The following is a 26,465-nucleotide window of genomic DNA, read 5'->3' on the forward strand; positions in this document are numbered from 1 at the left end:
GTAGATTGGACTCAAATGTGGTAAATTCTTCAAGTTTATTTACAATTGAGGTTAAGGGCCGAGTAGTCTAAGGCTATGGTGTAAGTTCATCACTTCGGTGTACATTTTAACCTTATTGTAATCCATTTTAAATTTCTTGTATTTCAATGTTATTCGAAAAGATGATTCAAGGTATTTGTCTAATTTCTTTTACTACCCCTGTTTCGAACGATTTACAACGATTTGATATAAAGTGTGAGTAAAATATGTCAAATCGTTGCAAATAATTCGAAGCACAAGTGATATTATTTAAAAAGAAATAGTAATTATTTATCCATACCATATGTCAACCATTAACAATGTTTGTTATTTTTTTTTTTTTTTTCCTCACACAACATAAATGGTACTCATGGAGTCATGGACCATATGGTTCCCTCAAAGACAATGATTATAAATCAAACTAAAACATTTTTATTGTGACTTGAAAATATAAACAGCTTAGTGGCCACACCATGACGAAGTAATTTAAGTAACTTCTCTTATAGTATGACCAGTCATATTTAAGAATTTGTGAAATATAAAAAGATGAAATTGGTCAAATTATAAAGATTGGTCAAATTATTCTACCGTGTTAGCAGTTTAGCACACAGTTTATCTTCCTCAAAATTTCCAAACGAAATTCAATTAAACTCAAAGAGACAGATCATCATTGATCAACCAAGCTAGGGTTTCTAAGTACTTGAAAACATTAATCATCTCCTTGCTCAAATTTAATCAAATTCAACCAATTTTTTTTTTTTTTGACGGGAATCAAATTCAACCTAATATGCACTATTTCCCACAATTTTGGCTAGAAATCGATCAAATTCAAGCGACATTGTTGTAATATCAATTTTCAATGCTTTCTGGGAATGCTCAACTTCGATGTTTCTCTTCATTTCCGCTTTTCGGACCAAAATTTCATCTTCTCTCGCCATTTTTAATGCCCAGGTTAGTCGATACTGAGAATTTTCTCTCTCCAAATTCCTCGTATCCCCTTAATTTGTTAAGCAAAATTACAAAAAATGTAATAAAAATCGATTAAATATTTTGTTTTTATTTGATTATTTGTTTGCAAGCTTGGATTAATTTAATACGACATTAAAAATGGAAGTTTTTCATGTATATATAACTAATTCAATTATTTAATTTGCATAAATTTGCATGTTTTTTTCTTCCTTTTTTTTTTTTTTTAAATTTTTTTTTTATTCAATTGCACTGTAACGAAGAATTTTAATGCAACATTTGAGAATGATTTGTGAAATTTGTTGCTAAAATTCTCCACATTGTAGTTGATTTGTGAAAGAACCTTGATGTACGTGAATTGTTTGCAGTATTGCTCCAGTAGTGAGCTTAATTAATGTGTTTGAATTGAGCTAGTTTTTGTATAAATTTGTAATTGTGAATAGAAGCGGTCAAATCTATCCTAGTTCACCTAATTAATCTTATTGTACACTGCTTGCTATGATTGGTGTGGTTTTGATTGGAGTGTCGCAATGCAATATACCTTGACTTAAGTTGTGTCCGCTTGCTGAGAATGTTTTCGTGATGATAATCCAGCGAGTATTTTATTGGCAAAGTGGTTATGAATTGTGGAGGGGGCACATGATAGAGTTATGTTTGTCGAGGGATAAGTCATTGGTTTATAATTTATATCAGTAGTTTCAAATCTCTTCCTTTATTGGGTATTTTTGTTTGATTTAGAATTTCAACATTTCCAAGTGCCCTCCCACTGCACAAGAACACACTTGCTTGGCTTTGCGACAATATGCCTTCATATAGAGTTCCTTGTGAAAAGTAGAAACAACTGAAAGGGAAGGTGAATATAGCTGATTTCCTGACGTATATGTTTGGTTTTTTTTTATATTGAATTGCTGGATTTTATTTGTTTGCAATTGCTTGCTTGGTGGAAGTTAAGAGGTGCAAAAGGAACCGAGTACAAGAGTAGCAATTGATTGTAGTAAGCTTAGCTGATAATCTCTTCAGATGGTATATTTCATTTGTAGAGACAGTGGGAATGTCTTGAAGTCTAGTATGCTAGGCTATGTTGACTTAGCTCTGGCTCTTGATATGGACGATCTTGAGTTACTTTTGGCAGTGACAAAAAAGGGTAAAGCCTTGGTGTTGTTTCTGGATGCCTTTTATAATCTATTCTCGAAAATAACATATGAATGGTTGCTTTGCTGCTTCTACCTCTGTAATTGCATCAAACTTATTCATAGTGTCATCTTCTTTTAATAGTCTAGGCCCTCCATTTCCTGGTCGTGATTCAGATCCTTGCTTGAGTCATAGTGATTATTCAGAGATATGGAAGCTGGTATTGGTACAGTGGTGGGTGACTGGTTGAATTAGGGGTGAAGAAAATGGCATGGTGCTTCTCCCAAAGGTAATCCAAGACAACTTATGACACCAAATATGAAGGTGGTGAGGGACAGTTTCTGCCATTGACGTGCTGAGTTGAGTCATTAGGCTGGGTCTAGCACTCTATCCATGTAATGTCATAGCGATTTGCGGTGATGGTTGTTCAAGCAGTCGTAACATTCTGAATAATAATTGCTGCTGTTACACAAGGATAAATTTCATAGTGCTCAAAATTGCTGTCTAGAGTATATGTAAGATAAAGAACCAGCAACTATTAGTCTATAACCCATTCTATGCCTCCCCTCCTCGCTCCCTAAAAAACCCCATTTCCGAAGGGAAGAAGGAAAAGGCCAAGTTTGCTGTGTATTATGTTTCCTGACTTTCCTCACAATTTGGCATCTGACTTCCTGTACTATGCAGAGGTATCATACTGTTCTTATCTATTACTACCTCCGTTTTTTAGTTGACACGTTTTGACTTTGTGCACTATTCACATAACTTACTTTAACTTTGTTTCGTGATTTAGTGATAGATAAAAACATTGTCATGTGGGGTCTTGTTAGCTTCGTTTCAACGTCTAGTTTCCAAATATCAAAATTTTATATTTTTTGCTTATATGTAATTAAAGATATTTACATTTGAAAGTATGTGTTGGCAAATGTGACTATATGAAATGTGTCAACTAATAAAAAAACAGAGGAAGTATAAAGAATAAGATTCAAGATTTTTACTGCAACTATCCTTCCCATATTTTCTCTTTCTGTTATCTTAATTTTCCTTCTTCTAGATTTTACTGTCATCTCTAGTTTTTGTTGTAAGCTGAATTTTCTGATTGACACTGGTACAGGATCATCAAGGAGTTTGGCTTTCCAAGTACTCTGCCACTGCGGTGGTTGGAATTGCAGTTGCAACTTTTCTATGGAGGCATGCCTGGATAAGGTACAAGGTTTTCATCACAGCCTGTATTTTGTTGCTTTGACAATATTTATCACTGATACATATTTGGATCTGCGTAAGACTTTTAAGATAAATACCCTCACTTACTATAAATTACTTTGAATTAAGGGTTATAGTTTGACTTTTAGCTTCACTTCTCAAACTTTTAAATTCAGAGGAGCTCTAAATTCATTTATAAGCTTCACTCACATTAAATTATTTTTGAGGAACATTATGTGGTTTGATTTGAGATGCCTTTATCTCCTGCAAATAAAGAAGAAAGTTATTCCAAGCTAACGCTACCAAAGTAAAAATTCCAAATGCGTGCAGCACCTAAGTTAAATATGTGAAGCACCTAGGTCAAACATGTGCATTGGCATGAATGATTATGCTGCCTTATGCTCGCATTGGAGTGTATTTTTTGATGCAAATGACTTTATATAATTATATTTCAACTTATTAATATTATAGGTAATGAAATAATAGTATTAGATCACCTAAGCTTTGGCAAGCCAATTAATCCTTCAAACCCCATTTTCAAGCGCCAACTTGTCTGCAATATATTAGGATGGACTTTAATGATTGAATTATGGTAACGTAAAAGCATATAGACCAGCAACATGCAATTAACACACAATTGAAGGAGTATCTCCATTTTATTGATCACAACAGCATCACAGCAGAAGATTACCCCTTCAAACTTTTACCACAATCCTCAAATCACACACATGATGGAAATGTCTCAAAGTTTGGCATTGCCAAAGCTTAGGTGATCTAATACTGTAATTTATTACCTATAATATTAATTAGTTGAAATATAATTATATAAAGTCATTTGCATAAAAAAAAGTCTTATTTATAAAATTAATTAGTTGTGTTTGATTTCATATTTATATTAATAGCATATATGTACCTGTTCAGAATAAATAAATAAACATGAAGCCACCTGTTGGAGTTTTGCTGCTTACATTTTATTGCCACGTAAAACATCATGTGTCTAGCACTCATTAAGAAATTAAACTGCCTGTTTTGTCTTGTTCATTTTTCCAAGTGTAAAATGCCACCAGATGAGATCAACCAGCTGCTATACTTATCTAAGAAGCTACATTTCTAATCAACTCCAACCTCAGAAGCAATCCAAAATCTTGCTAAGAAGACCCATGAAACACTTAGTAGAGCTGTTCCCCAATAACCATGTTATGAAGCTTTGGAAAGTAGACGTCATTTACTGACAAACACATTATTTAACGATAGGAAAAAATGCTTTTCCTTGTGCTATCATTATAATTTGACCGTCTTCACAATACCTCGTGTCTGCTAAATTACATATCAGCAAGATTTGGCATGTTGTCGTTTGAAAGGTTGAAGCTTTCCTTGCATTTGTGCCTTGGTAAATTATAGTAGGCTACTTATAGGTGGATTTGATGGGGGGTTACTGAGACAAATTCTCCAGAAAAGGGGAATGCGACTTAATTATAAAAACATATATTTAAAAAAAAAAATAGTGGACGTTATCTTATTTTTCGGGATCATTTGGATGTATTATTAGTTGACTTGTTAGCACTTCATTTCATTTTGATTCTGGTTTCCAAATGTTGTTTCATGATCTCACAGATGGACAAAACATCGCAGGATCCAAGATTTGCATGACATCAGTACCTCTGAGAGTGCAAGTCCGACTAGTGAAAATTCCGAGCTGCACTGTTGCTGTGGGCTTCCAGCCAAATTGAGGATGTCAAAAACTTCGAGAAATCCCTATAGATTATTCTATAACTGCCCCAAGAATGTATTTCATCATGTATGTGCTCTATATCTCAACCTCAAGTGTTCAATTCTTTTCAAGAAGTTTATTCGACTCATAATCATAGCCTTTCTTTTTGACTTTATTGCAGCAATGTGAATATTTTCATTGGTCTGATGAGTTATCAGCTAGTATAGAAAGAAGTAGAACAGAAATTAGTTTTCTTCGGAATGAGTGTATTCGGCTGCATAAGAGAATAGCATATGTTCAGTCTCGGCGAGAAAATGAAAGAGCTTTGTGGGAGGTAGAAAGGTCAGAGCTAAGATCAGAGGTAGCTTCAGTTCAAGCAGAGCTAGATGATATAAATAGTAGAGTTCAACCCTTGTACGAGTTAGATAATATGCCTCCTTTAGATGAATCGTATGCCATGAATGCGGAGAATGATGGAGCAATAGATATAGAAATTATATAGAAAAGGAGGAGAGCTCAACATACTTGATCATCTTAGTGTTCTGCTTTGATCATCCAAGTACCCGAAACTGCTTCTGCCATCGACCCTCTGATTTTTGCAGAAAAATGTATTTGTAGTCTGAGTCTTTTAGCAAAGGGAAGCGTTTTATCTTAAGGAGGGGTTATGCAGTTTAATGTAAATAGCGCTAATTTGCTTCACTTGTAAAAAATCTTCACAATACGTAGTACATATATTTAATTTAATCTACTAATCTACATGGGCAGTCAATTTGCCATGTTTGTGTATTGCTTTATCACATTTATTTGAATCAGATGTTCGTTACTTGATGTTAAGTTTGTGTGTTAGAGTTGCTCACCTAGTCACCTTGCACGACTTTATAAAATTTTGTTATTGCATTTTAGCTCTGGTAAGAAATCTAGCAATTATGTTTAAAAATTGTAAAACTTTCTTACAAAAAAGTTCATATATATATATATATTTATTTATTTATTTTTATTTACATACTTCAACTTATCAAGCACAAATTAATATTGAAATATAATCCGAAATTATTAAATTTATAATTATGTATATAAGTGAGTCTTGTTTGTACTACAATTATTTTTAAAAAAGTTTTTTAATTGTACTTATAAAGACAATTCTCTGTTCTAATCTTCCTATAATATGCTGATATTGCAAACATCTAATCCTTGTCTATTTTGAGTGAAAAATCGTTAAGATATTTTGTACTAATTTAGTAATTTCATGTAGGGATGTCAATGGGGCGGGTCGAATCAGATGTTGGTTTTCCCATCCCCATCTAAAATTTTCATCTCCATCCCCATCCCCACGGCGGATCCAAAATTCATCCCCATCCCCGCCCTGGCGGGTGCAATTCCAAAACTATCCTCGCCCCACCCCCACTTGGATATCCACCTCCACCTAATCCCCACCCAAGAACCGCCTAATCCCCGCTTCACATATACAGTACACAATCCTACATAATTAATATAGAATACAATTTTTTTTTTTAAATGTCAATATTACACATATTTTTGTTTATAATATAAGTGTATTACAAAGTATTATATTTACTCTTTTTTTTACATAATTTTTTTATAAAATAGTATAAAAGTATATAATTTTATTTTTGAAATTAAATAGATGTGGGTATGGGACGGGTACGAAGTGGGGCGGGGCGGGTATGAAGTGGGGCGGGTACAACCTAAAATCAACCCCCGCCCCATCACCCTTGGCGGGTATGGTTTTCATCCCCATCCTCGCTCCACCACTGCACCCGCCAAACCGAGACTCATCTCCGCCCCAATTGACTTAGTTTACATTAATTTTTTGTAAACCATTAATATTAGAGTTACTATGTTTAAATGTTATTGTTTAAACATAAAGGTTATACTTAAAAAAAAAAAAAACAGTATGTTAAAATAAATGTTATTATGTTATTCCATGACACTTATTTTTTTCTAATATGATTTGAACTTATTTTTTCTGATCTCATTTGAAATAAGTAAAAATAAGATGAACTAAACATGATCTTAGTATATGACTGTAGATCTTGAATGAATTGATTGTATTTAATATGGCGCTTCGAGGATTAGGCAAAGACAAAAGAATGAGGAGAATTGTTGTCCACATGCTACAAAATCAAACTATTGAAGAAGCTCACATGCGTGAGATCTGCTTGTAAAGATACGTCAAAGTTCGTTTTGGCCAAGTTATAATAGAGAATCCTTTGTAGGGCAGTGAATGTTATGTAGTTAGTGGTTATGTAATTATAGAAAACAGCTCATGTTAGTAATATTAATCAATCGTGTTGATATAATATCAAATCTCACTCGTATTCATAGTTTCATACAGCTTGCTCAAGCAATATATATGATCTAATTGATTTCAGTAATTTCAGGGATATTTCCTCTAATTAATACTCCTACGGATTAGTAACTGTTAGTACGTATCCATGTAAGGTTATGTGACACATACATGACATATGTTTGATGCGAGTATGTATAGCATGCACAAACGCGTAATGACAGCTTAGCTTGAGTGTTTTGGTTTCGCGGAAACTACTCAAACTTTGGACAATTAAACTGGTTGACATAAGAACACAACGTCACATTCTAAGTTTCTAACATAGTAATATCGATCAATTGGAGGTCCAGCTAATACATTGTTGTGCCGGTGGTCAGCTTCTTTAATTTCATAGTACTTGTAATTTCATTCTAAGTTCTAATAATCTTCAAAGGACCTACTTATTTTTGATTGAATGAAGGAGCCCTAATAGATAAGGAACATAATATTATAACCTAAATAGCAATCAGATAAGAAACATAGTATTACAATCAATTAAAGTAAGTAGGGTCTATATATGTTTTTGATGCTTATTTTTTCTTTGTAAGTACAGTTGATCTACTACTACTAGCTTGCAAGTAGCATCATAATTTGATTACATCTGTATATCTGTATAAAAGGGATATAAAGGAGTATGTTATAAAGGGTAAATAATATAGACGGAATATAACTTTGTAAACTTTAAAATACAAAATGAATACCCAATCAATTACACCAATGACTATATTTGCTTGGTAATTTGTTTTTTTTTTTTTTTTTTTTTTTTAATGAAAAATATACGGTAATTCATATCAACTGTAGGAAAAAATTATAATTCAGTCCAAATTGACACCTTTTTCATCTCTCAAAACAAACATTAATTTGACATTCACATTTTTATTTGTTAATATACACTTCAACAATTAATAACTTGTATACAAACTACTCGTACTTCATAGTTTATGATTAATCAAATGACAATTATCTATGCAAGTTTGATTTCCTTGTTGATGGAATAACTTAAATTAATTAGATACTCCCTGATAAAAGATCTCGTAAGTCTTAAGTAATGGAGAAAGGGTCAAATTTAAATTAGAAAGGCATTGCTTTTGCCAAAAAGTGAGGGCCGGGAAAGAAATCAGAGTATCAGACATAAAGCAAAACATTTTGCCTCTTCCTTTGTGCCTCGTATCTCTTATCGGTATTCCTTCTGTTTCTATTTATTTGCTCTATTTTTTATACATGGATGTCCCGTAAAAATTGTTTCATGTCTTAAATGTCTATAGAAATCACTATTTTTACTCTCACAAAAACCAACTTTATACCCCATCACTTTTCTCTCTCATCAATTCACTCAACCAAAACTTAATAAACTAAAAAATGGACATGGGACAAACAATTAGAAATGAAGGGAGTATCTATTAAGAAAACAACAAAACTAAATTAGACCCAAAATACAATAAAACCGGATTATTCCATATTATTTGACTCTTAGTTTTTATTTTACAAAAGTTAAAAGAAGAAATATCTATTATTCAACCCTTCCTCTCCGCCTCTCCTCTTATTCTCTTCCTCCTCAAAAACCCAAAAAAAAAATAAAAAAATTCTTGTTTCTAGGGGCTACCACGAACCTTTTGGTTGATGGTAAGCCCCTAATCTCTTACTCCGTAGTTTCTTACTAGTTTTTTACTTTATGCTCATAATAATTGTAGTCTCTCAATTTGAGAGTTTTTCTACCCTTATGTCGGGTTATTTCTACCCGTATATAGGGTTAATTTTTCTCTCTTTTTGAGAGTTTTGGGGCTATGTTCTTTAATTTCGTACGAAAAATTAATTTGTTAATGAGGAGTTGTGCTATGTTACCATGGAGGTTAATTCTACATCTACAATCAATTGTAGCGAATGGTGTTCGATTCCAAAGCTACAATAGATCGAAAGACCCCCTCGTGAAAAGCTGTATCAAAAAGCGGTGTGAAATAGGGCATTTAGAAATGTCAGATCTAGATAACAACGATCGTAGTTTTGTCAAATTAGAATATTATTCGATTCAGTTTGTATTGTATTTGCTAGTTTTGATTTATATTGTAGATGTCGTATGACTCTTCCATTAATGAATTAATTTTTTTTTCGAAAAAAAAAAAGTTTTTATTTTACAAAACTTTATTGACTTAATATATGAATGATTAGTGAATATGAAATACCGGTATATTGATAGGACTCTAATGGATTTGACAATTTTGAGTGTGTTCTACTTATAAGCTCTAAAGAGATATTGTAGGTAATATTAAGACCTTGTTCACTTTACATTAAAAATATAATATTTAGTAAAAATAAGTTCACTTCAGTAAAATAAGTTCAGTTCAGTTCAGTTCACTTCAGTAAAATTAATTTCAGTTCCGCAAAAATAATTTCAGTTCAGTAAAATTAATTTCAGTTCAGTAAAAATAATCTAAGTTCAGCAAAAATAATTTCAGTTCAGTAAAAATAATTTCAGTTCAACAAAATAAGGTGAAGTGAAAGGTGCCTAATAGTACTCGTCTATATATAAAGTACGAGGTAGTTTTTTCTCTCGTCTTTTTTCGATGTGAAATAATATATAGGTATGAGTCCAAAATCATTATTCAAAAGTTTTCAAAAATTGTACATGAATACATATTAGATTTGTCTATTATCCAGGAGAAAAAATAAAGAACTTTACTTTTGTATACTCCATATGTGATAATGATAATGTTTGAAGCTTAAGAAATTATTGTTCACAAAGGCACTTTTAAATTTTAATATTGCAAGGAGGATACACTACAAAGTGTCCTAATCCTTGCAAATTGGAAGATAATCATTTGCTTAAAAAGGATCAATTTTCTAGGTAAAAAATAATATTTATGGAAAGCAATCAATCTATATGCAACAATATACAACTAAGGAAGATATGATACAAAGATAAATATGACACTTAGCCAAATTACAACTAAGCAAGCATTATCTTACTGTCCTTAATCAAAGAAATCTCTATCCTTAAATGTATATATTTCTTGTCTCTCTTTCAACCAAATGCATTTTCTTCTTTCGCTTTATTAAGAATTGAATCGAACGTGTAGATTAAAATAAAATGAGATAAATCTCTTACAATAAATCAAAGAATAAAAATAAAATAATCGTTAAGAGACAAATAGAGTTAAAATGAGACAATTGTTAAGAGACGAGATAGAGTAAAAACAGCCCGTACAGTCAAAAGCTAACCCAATCTCTCATCACAAGCACCAACCAATACAGCAGTAAGCAACAGCCAGAGGGCCATAGTCCCATGCACTGTCGGTTTCTGAACAATAATAAATACCCCTCATTTTTCCATAAACCCAATTAAATTACGCCAAAAATGCCATAAAATCAACAAGACCCACCCACTTTTTCATACCTACACAAGGTTTCACATGGACCCTTTTCATTTTCACTCTTTTCTTCTTCTTTTTCTTTGTTTTTCTCTTCTTTTTTTAGGTTCTTTTGGTACATTTCTTGAACATGAAAAGCCTAAAGATGGTAAATTTTGGAAACCAACTAGAAGATTATCGTTGGAAAATGAAGAAATTAGGCCTTTTAAGATTATGTTTAAAGATGGTGCTAGGAATTGGACTGATGCTCTTCCTATTGGTAATGGTCGTCTTGGTGCTATGATTCATGGTGGGATTCTTTCTGAGGTTATTAATCTCAATGGTATGTTATGTTATGTTTTACTTCACTCTTTTTTCCTTGGACTTGCATTTTGGTTCGATAATGTTGTACTTCTTTTTGTCTCTAAATAATACGCCACATTTGGTTTGGAGTCGGGTTGGTTTAACTAGTGTAACATACAGATTATAGATTCTTAACTATTTTGACTTATTGGGTAAATACTGTAAATTAGAAAGTAACTTATTATTTTGGAACGTACATAAATAGAAATGTGGTATATGGAGTACCAATTTGTGCAATGGGGGTTTAATTAGTGTGTTTAAGTGGTAAGATCTAGCATTGTGATTTAAAAAAATGTCTATTTTTCTTTACAAGTTTGGAGTTTCATCTTCTTCATTTTGGAACTACTATCAGGTGATTCTATGTTGAAGGAAATAAGGAATGTGTTATTCTGTAATAAATTAAATATAAATTAATTACATTATAAAAATTCATTAGTGGGTGGTGTCATAGATACGGCATAGATATAATTAATTATTGTACTAGTAGATACTTTATGTCACAAAACAAGCCAAAAAATAATTGCAACTATCGCTGAATGTAGCTGCATTTTGTCTCTGAATATGTACCTGACCAAGATTTATCTATCCAATGGCCCAATTCCTTGATTTGCTCAAAGGATGAATAATTGAATTGGTTGTTTATGTGTATTATATGCTTGATATTTCTATCTCCTATCTCCGTTTCTTAATGTTCGTCCCATGTTTTCTTAAGAGTTGTATTGAGTTAGGACGTAGTTTTATCCTTTTGATTTGGGGTAGAAAATAAAGTACACGGTATCATCACGTTAACTATAAAAAAGAAAAAATGGGGCAAATTTTAAGGAATAAATAAAAAAGGAAATTGTGGCAATTTTTAATAGACGAAGAAAGTATTAGGTAAATGATTTCAAGATAAACTTGCTTCCTAAGGGGAAAACTAGAATTATTTACTCATCTCCAAGTTTGATTCTCGTCTATGTTATGCATCCCAAATTCCCTAGTGTTTAACTAACATTGCTATGCTGGATTGGGTACTAATAATGGGTACACATAGCTATTCCTTTGTCATTTGTGGTGTATATAGGCCCTCCAGATCCTTATGTTTAAGACTTAGATATTAGTGTGAAATAGGCAGGGCAACAAATGACTTAAATAGGCTCCCGCCTTAGTCGGGTAAGTTGGGGTTGAATATACACAGTCTTACACTTAAGATAACATATCGGCTTAATTTGAATTGTTAGAATTTGATGTCATATTTGGAGGTGAATGAAGAGTCTGAGTAACAACGTTAGTTTGGTTCTGATGTTGAAATTTGAAACTGAACAAATCAATTGCTCAAACAAGAACCTTGTTTATGATCTGTAGAGGACACACTTTGGACCGGCATTCCCAGGGACTATACAAATTCAAGTGCTCCAGAGGCACTGGCAACTGTGAGAAAGCTCGTCGACAAAGGAAACTATTCTGAAGCTACTGCTGTGGCAGACAAAGAGCTTTCCGGAGAACCATCTGATGTATGTTCCTCCATTCCTTTCTTTAGCTATATCTTGTGAATAATGAAACTTAAGCTTGTTAACATCAATTTAGTGTAAAATAAGGCTATACTCATCTTATGTATGTTCAATATTTGGCTAATGCTCATCTTAGAAGAATGATTGTGAGTTACCCTAAGGAATACCCTCCTTTAGCGCTGTTAGTCTTGGACAGCCTTATTTTTTTCTATGCTTGCCTCCAGAAACAGCTCTGATTACGCTGGATTAATTCTAAAACTAATAATGTTAAGCATCCTTCATCCCCTAGATTTGGCTAGTATTTGAACATGAACTATCAACCTTTAATTTATGCATGTTTGCTTAAGATACATCTTATTAACATGAAATGATTGTTGCAATATCGTAATACAAACAGTATGCTTATTATATATGTAGGTTTACCAACTTTTGGGTGATCTCAAACTGGACTTCCATGAACATAATTCTACTCATAATTACCAAAGAGAGCTAGATCTGAATACTGCAACTGTTACTGTGAATTACTCACTTGGTGATGTGAAGTTCACGAGGGAACATTTTGCGTCAAATCCCGATCAAGTGATTGTGACCAAGATCTCATCCAGTAAAAAGGGCTCCCTCTCCTTTACAGTGTCTTTGGATAGCAAAATGCATCATCATTCCTACACTGACGACAAAAACCAGATTATTATGGAGGGAAGTTGCCGTGGTAAAAGGATACCACCAAAAATATATGAAGTTGACGACTCTCCAAAGGGAATCCAGTTCTGTATGGTTCTCAATCTACAAATTGGTGGTGATAGTGGGGTAATACACAATATAGAGGATCAGAAATTCAGAGTTGAAAATGCAGATTTTGCAATAGTTCGTCTTGTGGCATCATCTTCATTTGATGGACCATTCACAAAACCTTCAGATTCCTTGAAAAATCCAACCTCAGAGGCTCTAACAAGGATGAACTCAATTTGTAATCTTTCATACTCTGCTCTCTATACCCGTCATTTAGATGACTATCAGAAACTCTTTCACCGTGTCTCACTTCAGCTGTCGAAAAGTAGCAAGACTGCTAATAAAGAAAATGAAGCAGTTCCTACTGCAGAGAGGATAAGATCATTTAAGACTGATGAAGATCCATCTTTGGTGGAGCTATTGTTTCAGTATGGTCGATACTTGTTGATTTCTAGCTCTCGGCCAGGAACTCAGCCTGCAAATCTGCAAGGAATATGGAATAAGGATATTGAGCCACCATGGGATGGTGCTCCTCATACGAATATAAATCTTCAGATGAACTACTGGCCTTCTCTTCCTTGCAACCTTCATGAGTTGCAGGAGCCATTGATTGATTTTATGTCTTTCCTTGCAGCCAATGGGAAAAAAACCGCCAGCATAAACTACGAAGCTAGTGGGTGGGTTTTGCACCAAGTGACTGATATTTGGGCAAAGACATCACCTGATAGAGGGCAAGCAGTTTGGGCATTGTGGCCAATGGGTGGGGCTTGGCTTTCTACTCACTTGTGGGAACAATATACTTATACCATGGACAAAAACTTCCTTAAAACCAAAGCTTACCCTTTACTTGAAGGAGCAGCATCTTTTTTGTTAGACTGGTGGATCGAAGGAAAAGATGGGTATCTACGAAGTAACCCTTCAACTTCTCCCGAGCATATGTTTACTGCTCCGAATGGTAAGCAAGCAAGTGTGAGCTATTCATCAACCATGGATGTTGCAATAACTAAAGAAGTTTTTGCTATAATTGTTTCTGCTGCTGAGGAACTGGGCAGATCTGGAGATGATCTTATCAAGAAAGTTCTAAAGGCTCAGGCAAGACTGCCACCTTACAGAATAGCTCGGGATGGTACACTTATGGAATGGGCACAAGATTTTGTGGACCCTGACCCACATCACAGACATGTATCACACTTATTTGGAATATACCCAGGTCATACAATAACACCTGAGGAGAATCCAGATCTTTGTAAAGCTGCAAATTATAGTCTTTACAAACGAACAGAAGATGGCCCTGGATGGTCTACTGTATGGAAAGCTACACTGTGGGCAAATATGCGTAACAGTGAGCATGCATATCGGATGGTCAAGCATTTGTTCAACTTGGTAGACCCTGATCGAGAAGCAGACTTTGAAGGAGGGCTTTACAGCAACTTATTTTCAGCACACCCTCCGTTTCAGATAGATGCAAATTTTGGTTTTTCTGCTGCTGTATCAGAAATGCTAGTTCAGAGCACTCTAAAAGATCTCTACTTGTTGCCTGCGCTTCCAAGGGATAAATGGCCAACTGGTTGTGTCAAAGGACTGAAGGCTCGAGGTGGTTTGACAGTCAATATTTGTTGGAGCGAGGGAGAGTTATGTGAAGTTGGGCTTTGGTCAGATGACACCTCTTCTATCAAGAGATTGCACTATAAAGGTACTACTGTTACAACACAGATTTCTCCCGGTAAAGTCTACAGTTTTGACAGGCGATTAAAGTGCCTAAGCATACTTTCTCGTAAGTAGTTAGTAGATTTCTTCCATCATACTTGGATTACTCAACACATATAGATGCAGGGAAGAAGCTCTAGCATTATGGCCAAGGGAATTATTCATTTTGCTACTATTCTTGTTAATTCTTTCAAGGAACATAGTTCCTCATTACTGGTGCTTACATTGATTTAGAAATTTTGTATCATCAACTTTTATCTTGAAAGCAATGATAAATTATTGATCAGGAGCATTAACAATGGATCGTAAATTAAGTGATTCATGTTTACAAACAATATTAACTTGGGTGGACTGAAGCAGAATTCCACATCCAATGTAATGGTTGTCATTCGTGTACGTTTACAGTAGCAGTTTTTCAGACAATTATAGGTCCTCTGTTTACAAATTCGGCCATATCTTTAGCTTGTCATTCTTTGCCCCTAAGATAGATGAGCAGATCATTCGTAAATTGTGGTAACTAAGGTCAGATTATACTTGAAGCAGTTGAAGGAGCAAGGGTGAGTTGTTTTTTCTAATAGAGGTGACAGGTGAGTGAAGAAAATTAGTGGTATAATTAATAGTGAATGGGTCCTTTGCTCACATATAACAATCAATCATTGAACAAATTTCAGAACTAAATATAAATTTGAAGGTAATTTAAAAATGATGGATATGCATTAAATAATATTTAAGCCAAATGACATGTAATTATAAGGACTGTTGTAGACCCATAATGTTAGCTGAACAACTAAAAATAATTACTCTCAGTTTATGAAGCAAATACATTGATTATGACCACCTTTGACATTATTACATGAATGACAATGATCATTTTACATTCTGCAAGGATAAATAGAAGTCTTAAAGACCAGAAATCTCACAAAAGAAATTGACAAATTAGTATGACAACATAACCGTTTAAGAGGACAACTCACAAAAATTATAAGAGGATGACAAGTGAGGCAAGTTAGATATTATCCAAAACCTATCTAGTTTATTAACATGAGACAACTATGAAAGTTTTTTAACAAATGTAACATTTCCGGTACAAAACAATTTGACATCCAAAATAACAATCTTATCGATAGTCTAATGTAATTCGCTCTTCTTTTACATGTTACATAATCACATGGATCAAGTGGTGCATCCCTACTACGGCTACTAGTAAATTTCACCATATCCAGTATGACCAACCCGTATGGTGCATTCTCAAAGCTCAAATCTAAGGCAATTGGTTAAATTAGAATAACTTTCTTACTAGGTGGTCCAAACAATTGTTATTGTTGTTGATATGTACACGTAAGTAGCAAAGCATAATTTATGCTTATTATATTTTTCAAAATTTTTTTTAAAAAATGGCTTGAATGTATTCATTTTTATAGTTATAATGTCTAACAAAGAGATAATGGGACCATTAGAAAGAAGGGAATGCAAGTTGCATTGCAATCAAACTAAACCAAAAATCCTCTCAAGTTCATTTTCCAAAACGTGGAAGGAAATCAATCCAGCTAGATGCGTCCCTTTCACGAAAGATATTATCTTAACCACTTCCTTGAGGCATCATCACTAGCTACTATATCACACACTTAATATGGCCCATGCAGATTGCTGATATATGTATAGCTTATTTTCAAAAACTTTACGTGAGGTGAAATTAAACACGTAATCCTTATACATACGAAGTGTAAAGTTAATATGAAGTACAAAGTTAATACGAAGTGTAAAGTAAATAGGGGCTAGAAAAGTATACAGAATATGATAAATTTAAGTTTACGTATACATTTTATAAATATGATTCTCATCCAATCATCCAAAAATTGGTTTTATTAGACTGCAAGAGGGTAACTACGCAACCAACAACATGAGTTGTGCCTTTTTCTTAGCTCAAGGAATAAAATTTGTCATTTAACACTCAGATTTTGGGAACAAGAAGAGATAGGGTTTGTGCAAAGCTGCAAATAGTTTCACATAATTATACATGTTTACATACTACATTATTGTAACATCAGCAAACTACTACACAGACCATGAGACCAATATAAGCATGATTTACGTCAAAGTTATCCTAACAATTCATAAATATTAAATTACCGAAAAACAGTTAAGAATTTCCAGTAAAAAGTTCTGAAATTTTGGTGGACAAATTACATCATTCACAAGCTCCAAAAACTAAACATTATTCATGAAGCAAAGGACCACATCACTAGAATATCAACTCCATAATTCAAAATATAAACAAACAAACAAAAAAAAACCCAATTATGTTATGCCAAAGGGGCAATATATTATATTAGACTCACCTTAGAATATTTTGCATTATTGATTATTATAGCATGGATCCTCTCCAACTCTCTCTTCTTCTTCCTCTATGTCTTTTCCTATCTTTTTCTCTTTTGATATTGGGTCATTTTGGGGCGATGGAGGAACGCGGTGATTGGGGAGTGTCAAGGAAGCCATGGGAGAAAGAATTATGGAAACCTTCAACAAGTTTGGTAATGGGAGATGAAGAAAGTAGGCCTCTTAAAATTATCTTCAAAAGGCCAGCTAGAAATTGGACTGATGCTCTTCCTATTGGTAATGGACGTTTTGGTGCTATGGTACATGGTGGTGTTTCATCTGAGATTATTAATTTAAGTGGTATGTCATAATTTGCTCTTAATAGCATTTTCATTCTTTAAGAATTAGCGGTAAAATAACAGCATATTCACAAATTTAACATATACATATATACTTGAACATATTTTATGTCATCATTAGTAATGTTGGCCTTTTAAGAGGTTCAAAACATGCATACATCAACAAAAAGTATATTCAATTAAAATGGATAGTCAAAGTATTGTAACATAGATTTGGTCTGTCATAGTGTGATAGAAGTTTAAACATGACTAAACAAACCTTGATGCATTGCACAGATGACACACTTTGGACCGGCATCCCAGGAAACTACACAGATCCAAATGCTCCAAAGGCGCTAGCAAATGTGAGAAAGCTCGTCGATACAGGAAAATATTCGGAAGCTACTGCTTTCGCAGACAAGGAGCTCTCAGGAGATTCATCTGATGTAAGTTCCTCTTCCAGAGCTATTGCTGTTAAATGTACAAAAAAAAAAGTGTTAACTCGCTTTGAGACAAAAGGATTATCTTCCACTAAGCATAGTTTATAACTTATAATGCTGAGGTTGTAATTTATTTTGTTAAGTTTGTTACATGTGAAGGCTTACCAACTTTTGGGCGATCTCATACTGGACTTTGAAGACCACAATTCTACACACATTGAACACATGTACCATAGGGAGCTAGACCTGGATACTGCAACTGTTACTGTGAGATACTCTGTTGGTGATGTAGAGTTCACAAGGGAACACTTCGCTTCAAATCCTGATCAGGTGATTGTGACCAAGATCTCGTCGAGTAAACAAGGTGCTCTCTCCTTCATAGCCTCTTTGGATAGCAAATTGGATCATCATTCTTACACTAATGACAAAAACCAGATCATTATGGAAGGGAGTTGCTCCGGCTATCCAAAGGGAATTCAGTTTTCTTTGGTTCTTAATTTGCAAATAAGTGGTGTAGGAGGTATAATACATCATCTAGAAGGACAGAAAATAAGAGTAGAAAAGGCAGATTCTGCAGTCATACTTTTAATGGCATCATCTTCATTTAATGGGCCATTCACTAAACCTTCAGATTCAAAGAAAAACCCGACTTCAGAAGCTCTCAGTAGGATGAATTCGGTATATAACATTCCATACTCCACTCTTTATGCCCGTCATCTGGATGACTATCAGAAACTATTTCACCGTGTTTCACTTCAGCTATAAAAAATCAGCAAGGCAGACGAAAAAATTTCTACAGCAGAGAGAGTGCAATCATTTCAGACTGATGAAGATCCTTCTTTGGTGGAACTGTTATTTCAGTATGGTCGATATTTATTAATTTCTAGTTCGAGACCAGGAACTCAGCCTGCAAATCTGCAAGGGATATGGAGTAAGGATGTCTATCCACCTTGGAACGGAGCTCCTCATCTGAATATCAATCTACAGATGAACTACTGGCTTTCACTTTCTTGCAACCTTCATGAGTTACAAGAACCAGTGTTTGATTACTTGTCTGCCCTTGCAATTAATGGGAAGAAAACCGCAAGTGTAAACTACAAAGCTAGTGGTTGGGTTGCACACCAAGTGTCTGATATATGGGCAAAAACATCACCTGATAGCGGGCAAGCAGTCTGGGCCTTGTGGCCGATGGGTGGGGCTTGGCTTTCGACCCACTTATGGGAACATTATACCTATACAATGGATAAGAACTTTCTAGAAAACAAGGCATACCCATTACTAGAAGGTGTAGCTTCATTTTTGTTGGATTGGTGGATAGAAGGAAAAGATGGGTACTTAGAAACTAATCCTTCAACTTCCCCTGAACATACATTTACAGCATCAGATGGTAAGACTGCAAGTGTGAGCTATTCGTCAACCATGGATGTGGCTATAACTAAAGAAGTCTTTTCCATAATTGTTTCTGCTGCTGAAGCATTGGGAAGAACTGGAGATAATCTTGTCAGAAATGTTTTAAAGGCTCAGGCAAAACTACCACCTTATAGAATCGCTAAGGATGGCTCTCTAATGGAATGGGCTCAAGATTTCGAGGACCCTGATCCACATCATAGACATGTATCACACTTGTTTGGTATATTTCCGGGGCATTCGATAACTCCAGAGGAAAATCCTGATATTTGCAAAGCTGCAAATTACAGTCTTTATAAACGAGGAGAAGAGGGTCCTGGGTGGTCTACGGTGTGGAAAGCTGCACTGTGGGCACATCTGCGTAGCAGTGAGCATGCTTACCGGATGGTCAAGCATTTGTTTGACTTGGTGGATCCTGACCGTGAGGGCAGCTACGAAGGAGGGCTTTATAGTAATTTGTTCGGGGCACACCCACCTTTTCAAATTGATGCAAATTTCGGATTTTCTGCTGCTATAGCAGAAATGCTTGTTCAGAGCACTGTAAAAGATCTTTACTTGTTGCCCACACTTCCAAGAGACAAATGGACTAATGGTTGTGTCAAAGGATTGCGGGCTCGGGGCGGCGTGACAGTTAATATATGCTGGACTGATGGAGATCTGCATGAAGTTGGTCTTTGGTCAAATGGGTCTAATTCTGTGAAGAGACTAAATTATAGAGGTACTACAGTCATGGCAAACATCTTACCTGGTACAGTATACACATTTGATAGGAAATTGAGATGTGTGAACGCACAATCTCTCCTATAATTCTTTCTTTTATACATACAGAAAGGAATCAACCCTGATCAGGGTCTTCATTTTTCAATTGCTTGCTGAAAGCTGATTCTTCAGAGTGCCACTTCTCATTTCTGATGTTCATGAGATATACATATAATATATATGATTTTTTTTACCTCTATCCTCCAAGAACTATTGATTCCGAATTACTAAAAGCAATAAGCACAAAATTATTTTCCTCTTTCATTCTCTCCAAATTGAAGTATGAAACTATGGAGCATCAGAAAAGGAAGATTGATACAGCAATTGATAAGAATATCTATGAATTATCAGGAAAAAGGAGATTATTATCTCCTATACTGGAGTTCAAATCTCCAAATATACTAAAAGGAGGCAAGATAATGTCCAAAAATATTACTTGCCTATCAGCTAAATAAATCACTCAAGCCTGTCAGAAGCACTGTTAATTAACATAATTTCACAGTAAAGCAGGAAAAAAATCTCAAGAGCTTGTGATTTTTGGGGGGCTGGTTGCAAAAAAGCCAGCTAGATCAGAAGAAATAAGACAATTCAATCCTAGATACCCCAAAAACGATTTCCTTGTATTTGTTCAGACAGAAGAGAATCTCTTTCCGTCACACTACATAGCATTGCAGATAAATCATTTAAATTCTCTGATGTATACAAGTATAATGGAAAACTTTCCAGTCTCAAAATCACCTGAAAACTAGAGGACTTTGAAAATCAAAGATGTTAGTTATCTTGATGGTGGGGTTGGTCATTATCAGCTTCATCAGCTCCATAATCTACCCATGGAAGCAATGATTCAAATAACACAACCAACGGACTGCGATCAGCCAACTCGCGTGGGGCACGAACCTGCACATTGGCACCCTGCTCCTGATTTTCTACCATCTCTCTCATCCTTGGGTCTAGCACCATGAAATTTTGCAGGTTTTCAGGTGGCATGGTGGCTACAGTATCAGAGAATTCTGAAACCATCAAATGTCCATACCTGAAAAGTAAGGAGACAATATAAGGGAAAATCATTGCAAGAAAAAAAATAAAATTTGTATCTAAACCACAAAGGTAGTTCAAACATGGTAGTGCTATGATTAATCAATTACAGATGACTTGGAAATCAAATGTCGCATAATATTTCAGCATATGATGTAATTTCTTTGTTAATTTTCTAACTCCCTATATATGCCACCAGCATGGGACTGTATGCTCCAAATTCAGATAAATATGGCCAGAAACCTCAACAGTCTCATTTGCACAATTTATATCATGATCAAAATAAATACCATTGAAGTGTTGAAAATCACTTTTAAAAATAACCAGAAACAAAACTCATGAGAGAGAGAGAGAGAGAGAGAGAGAGAGAGAGAGAGAGAGAGAGAGAGAGAGAGAGAGAGAGAGAGAGATTATTATATTTAGGGGGAAGGGGAGGTAAACCAGGTGGTCATTAAGTCACGGGCTCACAAACCAATTTCTTTCATTATTGTAAGACTTACTCATTCTTGTCTGAGGGAAACGCTTCTTTTCTAACACAAGCCCATGTATTAGCTTCACTTGAATCATGCTTCAGAGATTCAATCACACCTAGAGCAGCATCCTTCAACAACTTCTGCACGCCAGGCAGCCTCCAAATGATGTAACTTCTCTCAATATATATCCTGATTAGGTGATCCAAAGATGGAATTCCTGTATCTTCAGATTTGAAGAAAGGATTTTTCGTTATGGTTGTCCATGCCTGGTCTTTTAAGGGAACCTTATCCACTAGCTTCCTAAGAACTGGAGGGTGAAGCATCAAAGCCTGCTTCATCAGACCAGATGAAGTCTCTATGTCTTGCAAATTCTTACCATTCTTGGCAGTTGAGTCACGCTCAAGAAACAACTGACAAATGGCAAGAGAATAAGCAAAGTTTGGAAAGTTCCATAAAGAGTTGTCACTTTGATACTCATCAGAAAATTGTTCTAACCATGCATATTCTTCTGCCCTCAGGGAGAAGTAATCAATACAGAACATCGCACCCATGGGATCTGCAGGATCAAGTGAAAGTAGTAATTTGCAGACTTCTAAAGCAGATCGATGACAACCACGCCTGTCTAAGTTCTTCATGTGACCAAAAAGTGTAGAAAACAACGGCTTGTTTGTTTCATGGGTACATTCCAGTCGGCAATCTCCCTGCAAGGGACTGAACATAGGATGCCATGCACACTCCAAAGCATACAAACATTTAGCAATAGCATCTGCTGCCATTTGATGTTCACCTGTAAATCTAAAGTAATCTGCCAATGTCATAAGTGACTCCACATGGTAAGGATGGTGCATCAAAATGCTTGCCACACCATTCAGATCATGGGTTGCCTTGGCAGCTTCAAAAGCCCTTTGAATGTGGCTGTACGAAGCTGAGTGCACATATCTACATCATACAAGGAAATAAGAGTAAAGAACTACAAAATCATAGCAACATATTACAATTTTCTGCTACTTATTCTGAAGCATAAAGCCATAAACATTAAAACGTCAAAGCAGAACACCTCATTAATTGTTCACAATTTTAAAAAATTCCTGGAACCTAGCTCATAAGTTTTAGCTGAGTCTGCGATAAAAACGCCAAATCATAATATTTCGCAGTATAACTTGGAAGTTGTAACTGAACCGCTGGTAAAAGGGTTTAGTATTAATATTGTCAAGGCAATATACGAAAATGAGTTGTTTTTCAGAGTAGGAGATGTATTCCTCTCCTCATGAGAGGACATAGGTATTAAATTCCAACTAATAATAGGTGAAACAAGTTTGCCACCAAAATTGATCTACAAATTTATTTCTGATACAAAAGGTTTTACAGACCCTAAGTGCATTGAGCATCCATCTTCCCTTTATAGAGAAAAGATAAACCCTCCCCATGCCCACCTTTATCAACAATCTATCACCCAAAGGCAGCAAGCTGCAGCACAGAAACCAACACAATATGTTCAAATTCTACAATGGCAAATTGACTAAATCCACATTACTTGGTTAAAGATATTGTGCAGCTATTAATTATGGAGAAGGGAACAGAGATAGCAACAGCACAAAAGAAGGGAGCGGAGATTATGGAGACTCAACAAGCAACTAAATTGTAACATAATGCAGTAAAGCATTTTATGAATATGACAAATAAAAAAGATATCTACCTAAAGTAATTGTTCCCGTCTTTAGTCTCTAAAAGCTCCATTGAAAGAGACCCATCCCATCGCGGCCAGTGACCATTTGGGGAGACAAGAATACACTTTTTGTGGCTGTACAATCCACGTCTTCCACCACGCACTTGCCTAGAAGTGCTGCCTTGATTAGCGTTCTCAAACGAGCTCACTACCTTTGAACCAAATATTCTTCGTAGCTCATATTCAGCATTCAAGAACTTAGGATCCACCTTCAGAATGGAGGATTTGAACTGTTTAATAACAGTATCACGAGCTCTGACATTCTTACTGGAACTAGCTTCAGGAGCAGAATCAATATCAAGAGATAAAGCTTCTATATCAATCTCCACAGACTTTTTAGATCGATCAGCATTTGAGAGTGAAGCCTCTTTGTTTTTCTTCTTTTTCTTCTTCTTAGATTTCTTATTAGATGCTGGAACAGTAGGGGCATAGCTTCTCACAACAGATCCCGAATCATTGATCTTATCATCCAAGGCATCATCTATGGCACTGGACTCATCTTCCTGCGGCAGTAATAGAGAAAAAAGTCATATGATTGAAGAACAGTAAATCATAAATTCATGCTACCAACTGCTGAGGAGACAAAAAGTGCTTCTTATATGCAGTTGGTAAAAAGTCCAAGCACAGGGACTCAGGAAGTAATTCTCCTTTTTCCAGTAGTGATCTTATTCTTCTACATGAGATAGACAAATGGATCTTTCATCTCATGAAAAGAACTTTGTTATCTAAATGTTTATTCAACGTGCAGCAAAGAAACAGAACCTGGTCATTCTCATGGTCATCATCATCATCATTGAGGAGATCAAATGGATTTTTAGGTTGAGCATCAGAGTCAGACTCATCATCATCAAGTTCCTCCTGAAGCTCTTCTGCAATAACATCACCCTCTTGTTTCTGACTTTGCTCTTGTTCCTTCAAAACTTTTCTTAATAGCCGACCAGACATATTCCCTGGATAATATAGAATTATAGAATAGGTCAATGCTATCAAGCAAGTAAAAAAGAAAGGGTGAAATGAATTGGCAAAGATATATAGCATCTTGCAAAAAGAGTAAGCAACACAACGATCTTTTTAGATGCCAGTAATAAGTGCCTCAAAATTACTATGGTTTACAGAATGAGTAAGGCTGCGGGAAAAATGAAGGACTTAAGAGTCAAGACTCAACTTCATTTTCCATCTTTCAGACACCTAAACATTCAATTTTAAGTGGCTGATGAAAGATATTTCGATATACATAAGCAATATACCAATATTCAGCCTTCGGAAAGGAGAAAAACTTTACAAAAACCAACCACTAAACACAGGAAAAGATTTTATCCTCAAAGGAAGCAGCAAATGCTTCTCCATATCTCATTGACATGCCATACAAAATCAACAAGACATGTTTACCATCCTTGTTCATTACATGGAAGCAAATAGGCAATGCCAGATTCTAATTCATCCAGACTCTGGTACCTTTACTGCCACAGACAAGTACAACCTCATTTATCACATGGGACACAATGTAAGACCATGTTAGATACCTAAGTGTGTAATACTTCAATAAAGTGATCAAACTAAAATGTAATTCATATTATACTTGGGTACTTCCCCTCCAGGCTCCAGTTACCTTAGTCACTACATAGCTTGAATTAAACCTTGCAAAACATTAGTTCCAAAGTCAAGCAATGTTAAACCTCCATTTATCCCCAATGTCACTCAAAAGACCAAACTACAACGCTTAAATACCAACACATCAATTTTACAGCATAAAAAAATTGCCTTGTCAGATCAATTTCCATGTTCGATTCAAACCCGAGTTACATGGCTGGAATTTAGCTTTGTTTTAAGAACTTCTGATAGGTTTTCAAGAATTCAATCGTATTTCGGACCACAGCTCGCCACAAAACAGAAATAATACAATGTAAAGTTCAATGCAGGAATTCTCTTCCAAGACCCTCAAAATACTATTGCTCAATTGGGTACATCTGATTAAAAAAAAATCCACAAAAACACTCATATATAGCAAAAACACTTCAAAATTATTAGAAAAACCTTAAAATTACGTAATTAACTGAAAATAAACGAAATTAATACCTTACCTGGAGATTAAGATTATCCCACCTTGGAATTAATGTGGGGGAAAAGCAATTTCAACTGCGGAACAAGAAAAAGAGCATAAAACAGTTAATTTTTCAATAAATTCGTTAAATTTGGGGTTTAATGCCAATAAAAATTTATAGCAGAAGATATGACAAGAATTAGAGAGGAGTAGGATTGACTTGCCTGAACCCAGAAAATGGATAAACAAGAAGAAATGATCAAGAATCTCAAGATTTTAGATGATGGGTAAGTAATTTGAAGATTATGGATGAACGAAAATACAAAAATTGAAAACGGAGGTGTTTTCAGCTGTAGTGAGTCGGCGACGCCGAGGCCTCGAGACAAATGCTGCGAAGAAAAATTTGATTACCACGATTTTTATTTTTTTATTTTTTTTGAAACGTCAAAATGACTCAAATACTTTCTGCACATTTTTTCGTGACTTGGAAAATGCAGCACACAAGTCAAGGCGTTTTGTCAATGTCGATCTCGACTTAAGCTTTTAATTACCAAAAATGATCTCTTGAACTATAATTGAGCAATAATCGCATCTCGAAAATCGAAGCATATTGAAATTGAGACAATTCCTTACACACAAATTGAGATATTTATGGGTTATTTTGTCAATAAAGGGTAAAATGGGAAAAATCATGCTACTCTCATGAATTTAATGACGGAAAAATTGAGTCAACGACTAAAATCCGGCGAGTGGTACCTTCTCACAAAAATAAGCTTTAATAGGTAAGCTTTATCAATTTTTTTAAGGCAGTTTGTAGCAAAAATCAAATTTATAAGGTTGTTTTCAACAAATTTTCCTTTTTTTTAGATCTATAATCAAGTCTCAAGTCATTGTTAGATATGGTGACAAATTTTCATCATGCAC

At 34.9% G+C, this 26,465-nt stretch overlaps 5 protein-coding genes across 6 annotated transcripts; 4 read left to right on the forward strand and 1 right to left on the reverse strand.

The window, feature by feature from the left end:
- Nucleotides 1-594: 594 nt before the first annotated feature.
- On the forward strand, nucleotides 595-5,812 carry LOC110718823. The gene is made up of 4 exons (XM_021897737.1): nucleotides 595-969; nucleotides 3,227-3,318; nucleotides 4,930-5,113; nucleotides 5,208-5,812. The coding sequence occupies exons 1-4, from the start codon at nucleotides 904-906 to the stop codon at nucleotides 5,526-5,528; spliced, it is 663 nt and encodes a 220-aa protein (XP_021753429.1). The 5' UTR covers nucleotides 595-903; the 3' UTR covers nucleotides 5,529-5,812.
- Nucleotides 5,813-10,461: 4,649 nt separating this feature from the next.
- On the forward strand, nucleotides 10,462-15,298 carry LOC110718824 (alpha-L-fucosidase 2-like). Its single transcript, XM_021897738.1, has 3 exons — nucleotides 10,462-11,060; nucleotides 12,425-12,573; nucleotides 12,988-15,298. Exons 1-3 carry the CDS (start codon nucleotides 10,781-10,783, stop codon nucleotides 15,079-15,081), a joined length of 2,523 nt encoding a protein of 840 aa, XP_021753430.1. The 5' UTR covers nucleotides 10,462-10,780; the 3' UTR covers nucleotides 15,082-15,298.
- Nucleotides 15,299-17,057: 1,759 nt separating this feature from the next.
- Nucleotides 17,058-20,683, forward strand: LOC110718826 (alpha-L-fucosidase 2-like). The gene is made up of 3 exons (XM_021897742.1): nucleotides 17,058-17,682; nucleotides 17,958-18,106; nucleotides 18,260-20,683. The coding sequence occupies exons 1-3, from the start codon at nucleotides 17,379-17,381 to the stop codon at nucleotides 18,863-18,865; spliced, it is 1,059 nt and encodes a 352-aa protein (XP_021753434.1). The 5' UTR covers nucleotides 17,058-17,378; the 3' UTR covers nucleotides 18,866-20,683.
- Nucleotides 19,088-20,314, forward strand: LOC110718983 (alpha-L-fucosidase 2-like). The gene has a single exon (XM_021897919.1). The coding sequence runs from the start codon at nucleotides 19,088-19,090 to the stop codon at nucleotides 20,312-20,314; it is 1,227 nt and encodes a 408-aa protein (XP_021753611.1).
- A 93-nt stretch (nucleotides 20,684-20,776) lies between the features above and the next one.
- Nucleotides 20,777-26,085, reverse strand: LOC110718825 (transcription factor 25-like). Of its 2 annotated transcripts, none has more exons than XM_021897740.1 (6): nucleotides 25,766-26,085; nucleotides 25,577-25,636; nucleotides 24,263-24,450; nucleotides 23,471-24,003; nucleotides 21,802-22,713; nucleotides 20,777-21,299 (listed from the first exon to the last, which is right to left on the reverse strand). In XM_021897740.1, the coding sequence occupies exons 3-6, from the start codon at nucleotides 24,443-24,445 to the stop codon at nucleotides 21,038-21,040; spliced, it is 1,890 nt and encodes a 629-aa protein (XP_021753432.1). In that variant the 5' UTR covers nucleotides 24,446-24,450; nucleotides 25,577-25,636; nucleotides 25,766-26,085; the 3' UTR covers nucleotides 20,777-21,037. The 2 variants fall into 2 exon arrangements, with proteins under 2 accessions (XP_021753432.1, XP_021753431.1); XM_021897739.1 differs by having other exon boundaries at nucleotides 25,582-25,636; nucleotides 25,766-26,084.
- Between the last annotated feature and the right edge of the window lie 380 nt (nucleotides 26,086-26,465).

This window comes from Chenopodium quinoa, unplaced genomic scaffold (genome assembly GCF_001683475.1).
Source record: "Chenopodium quinoa cultivar QQ74 unplaced genomic scaffold, ASM168347v1, whole genome shotgun sequence".
Classification (NCBI taxonomy): domain Eukaryota; kingdom Viridiplantae; phylum Streptophyta; class Magnoliopsida; order Caryophyllales; family Amaranthaceae; genus Chenopodium; species Chenopodium quinoa.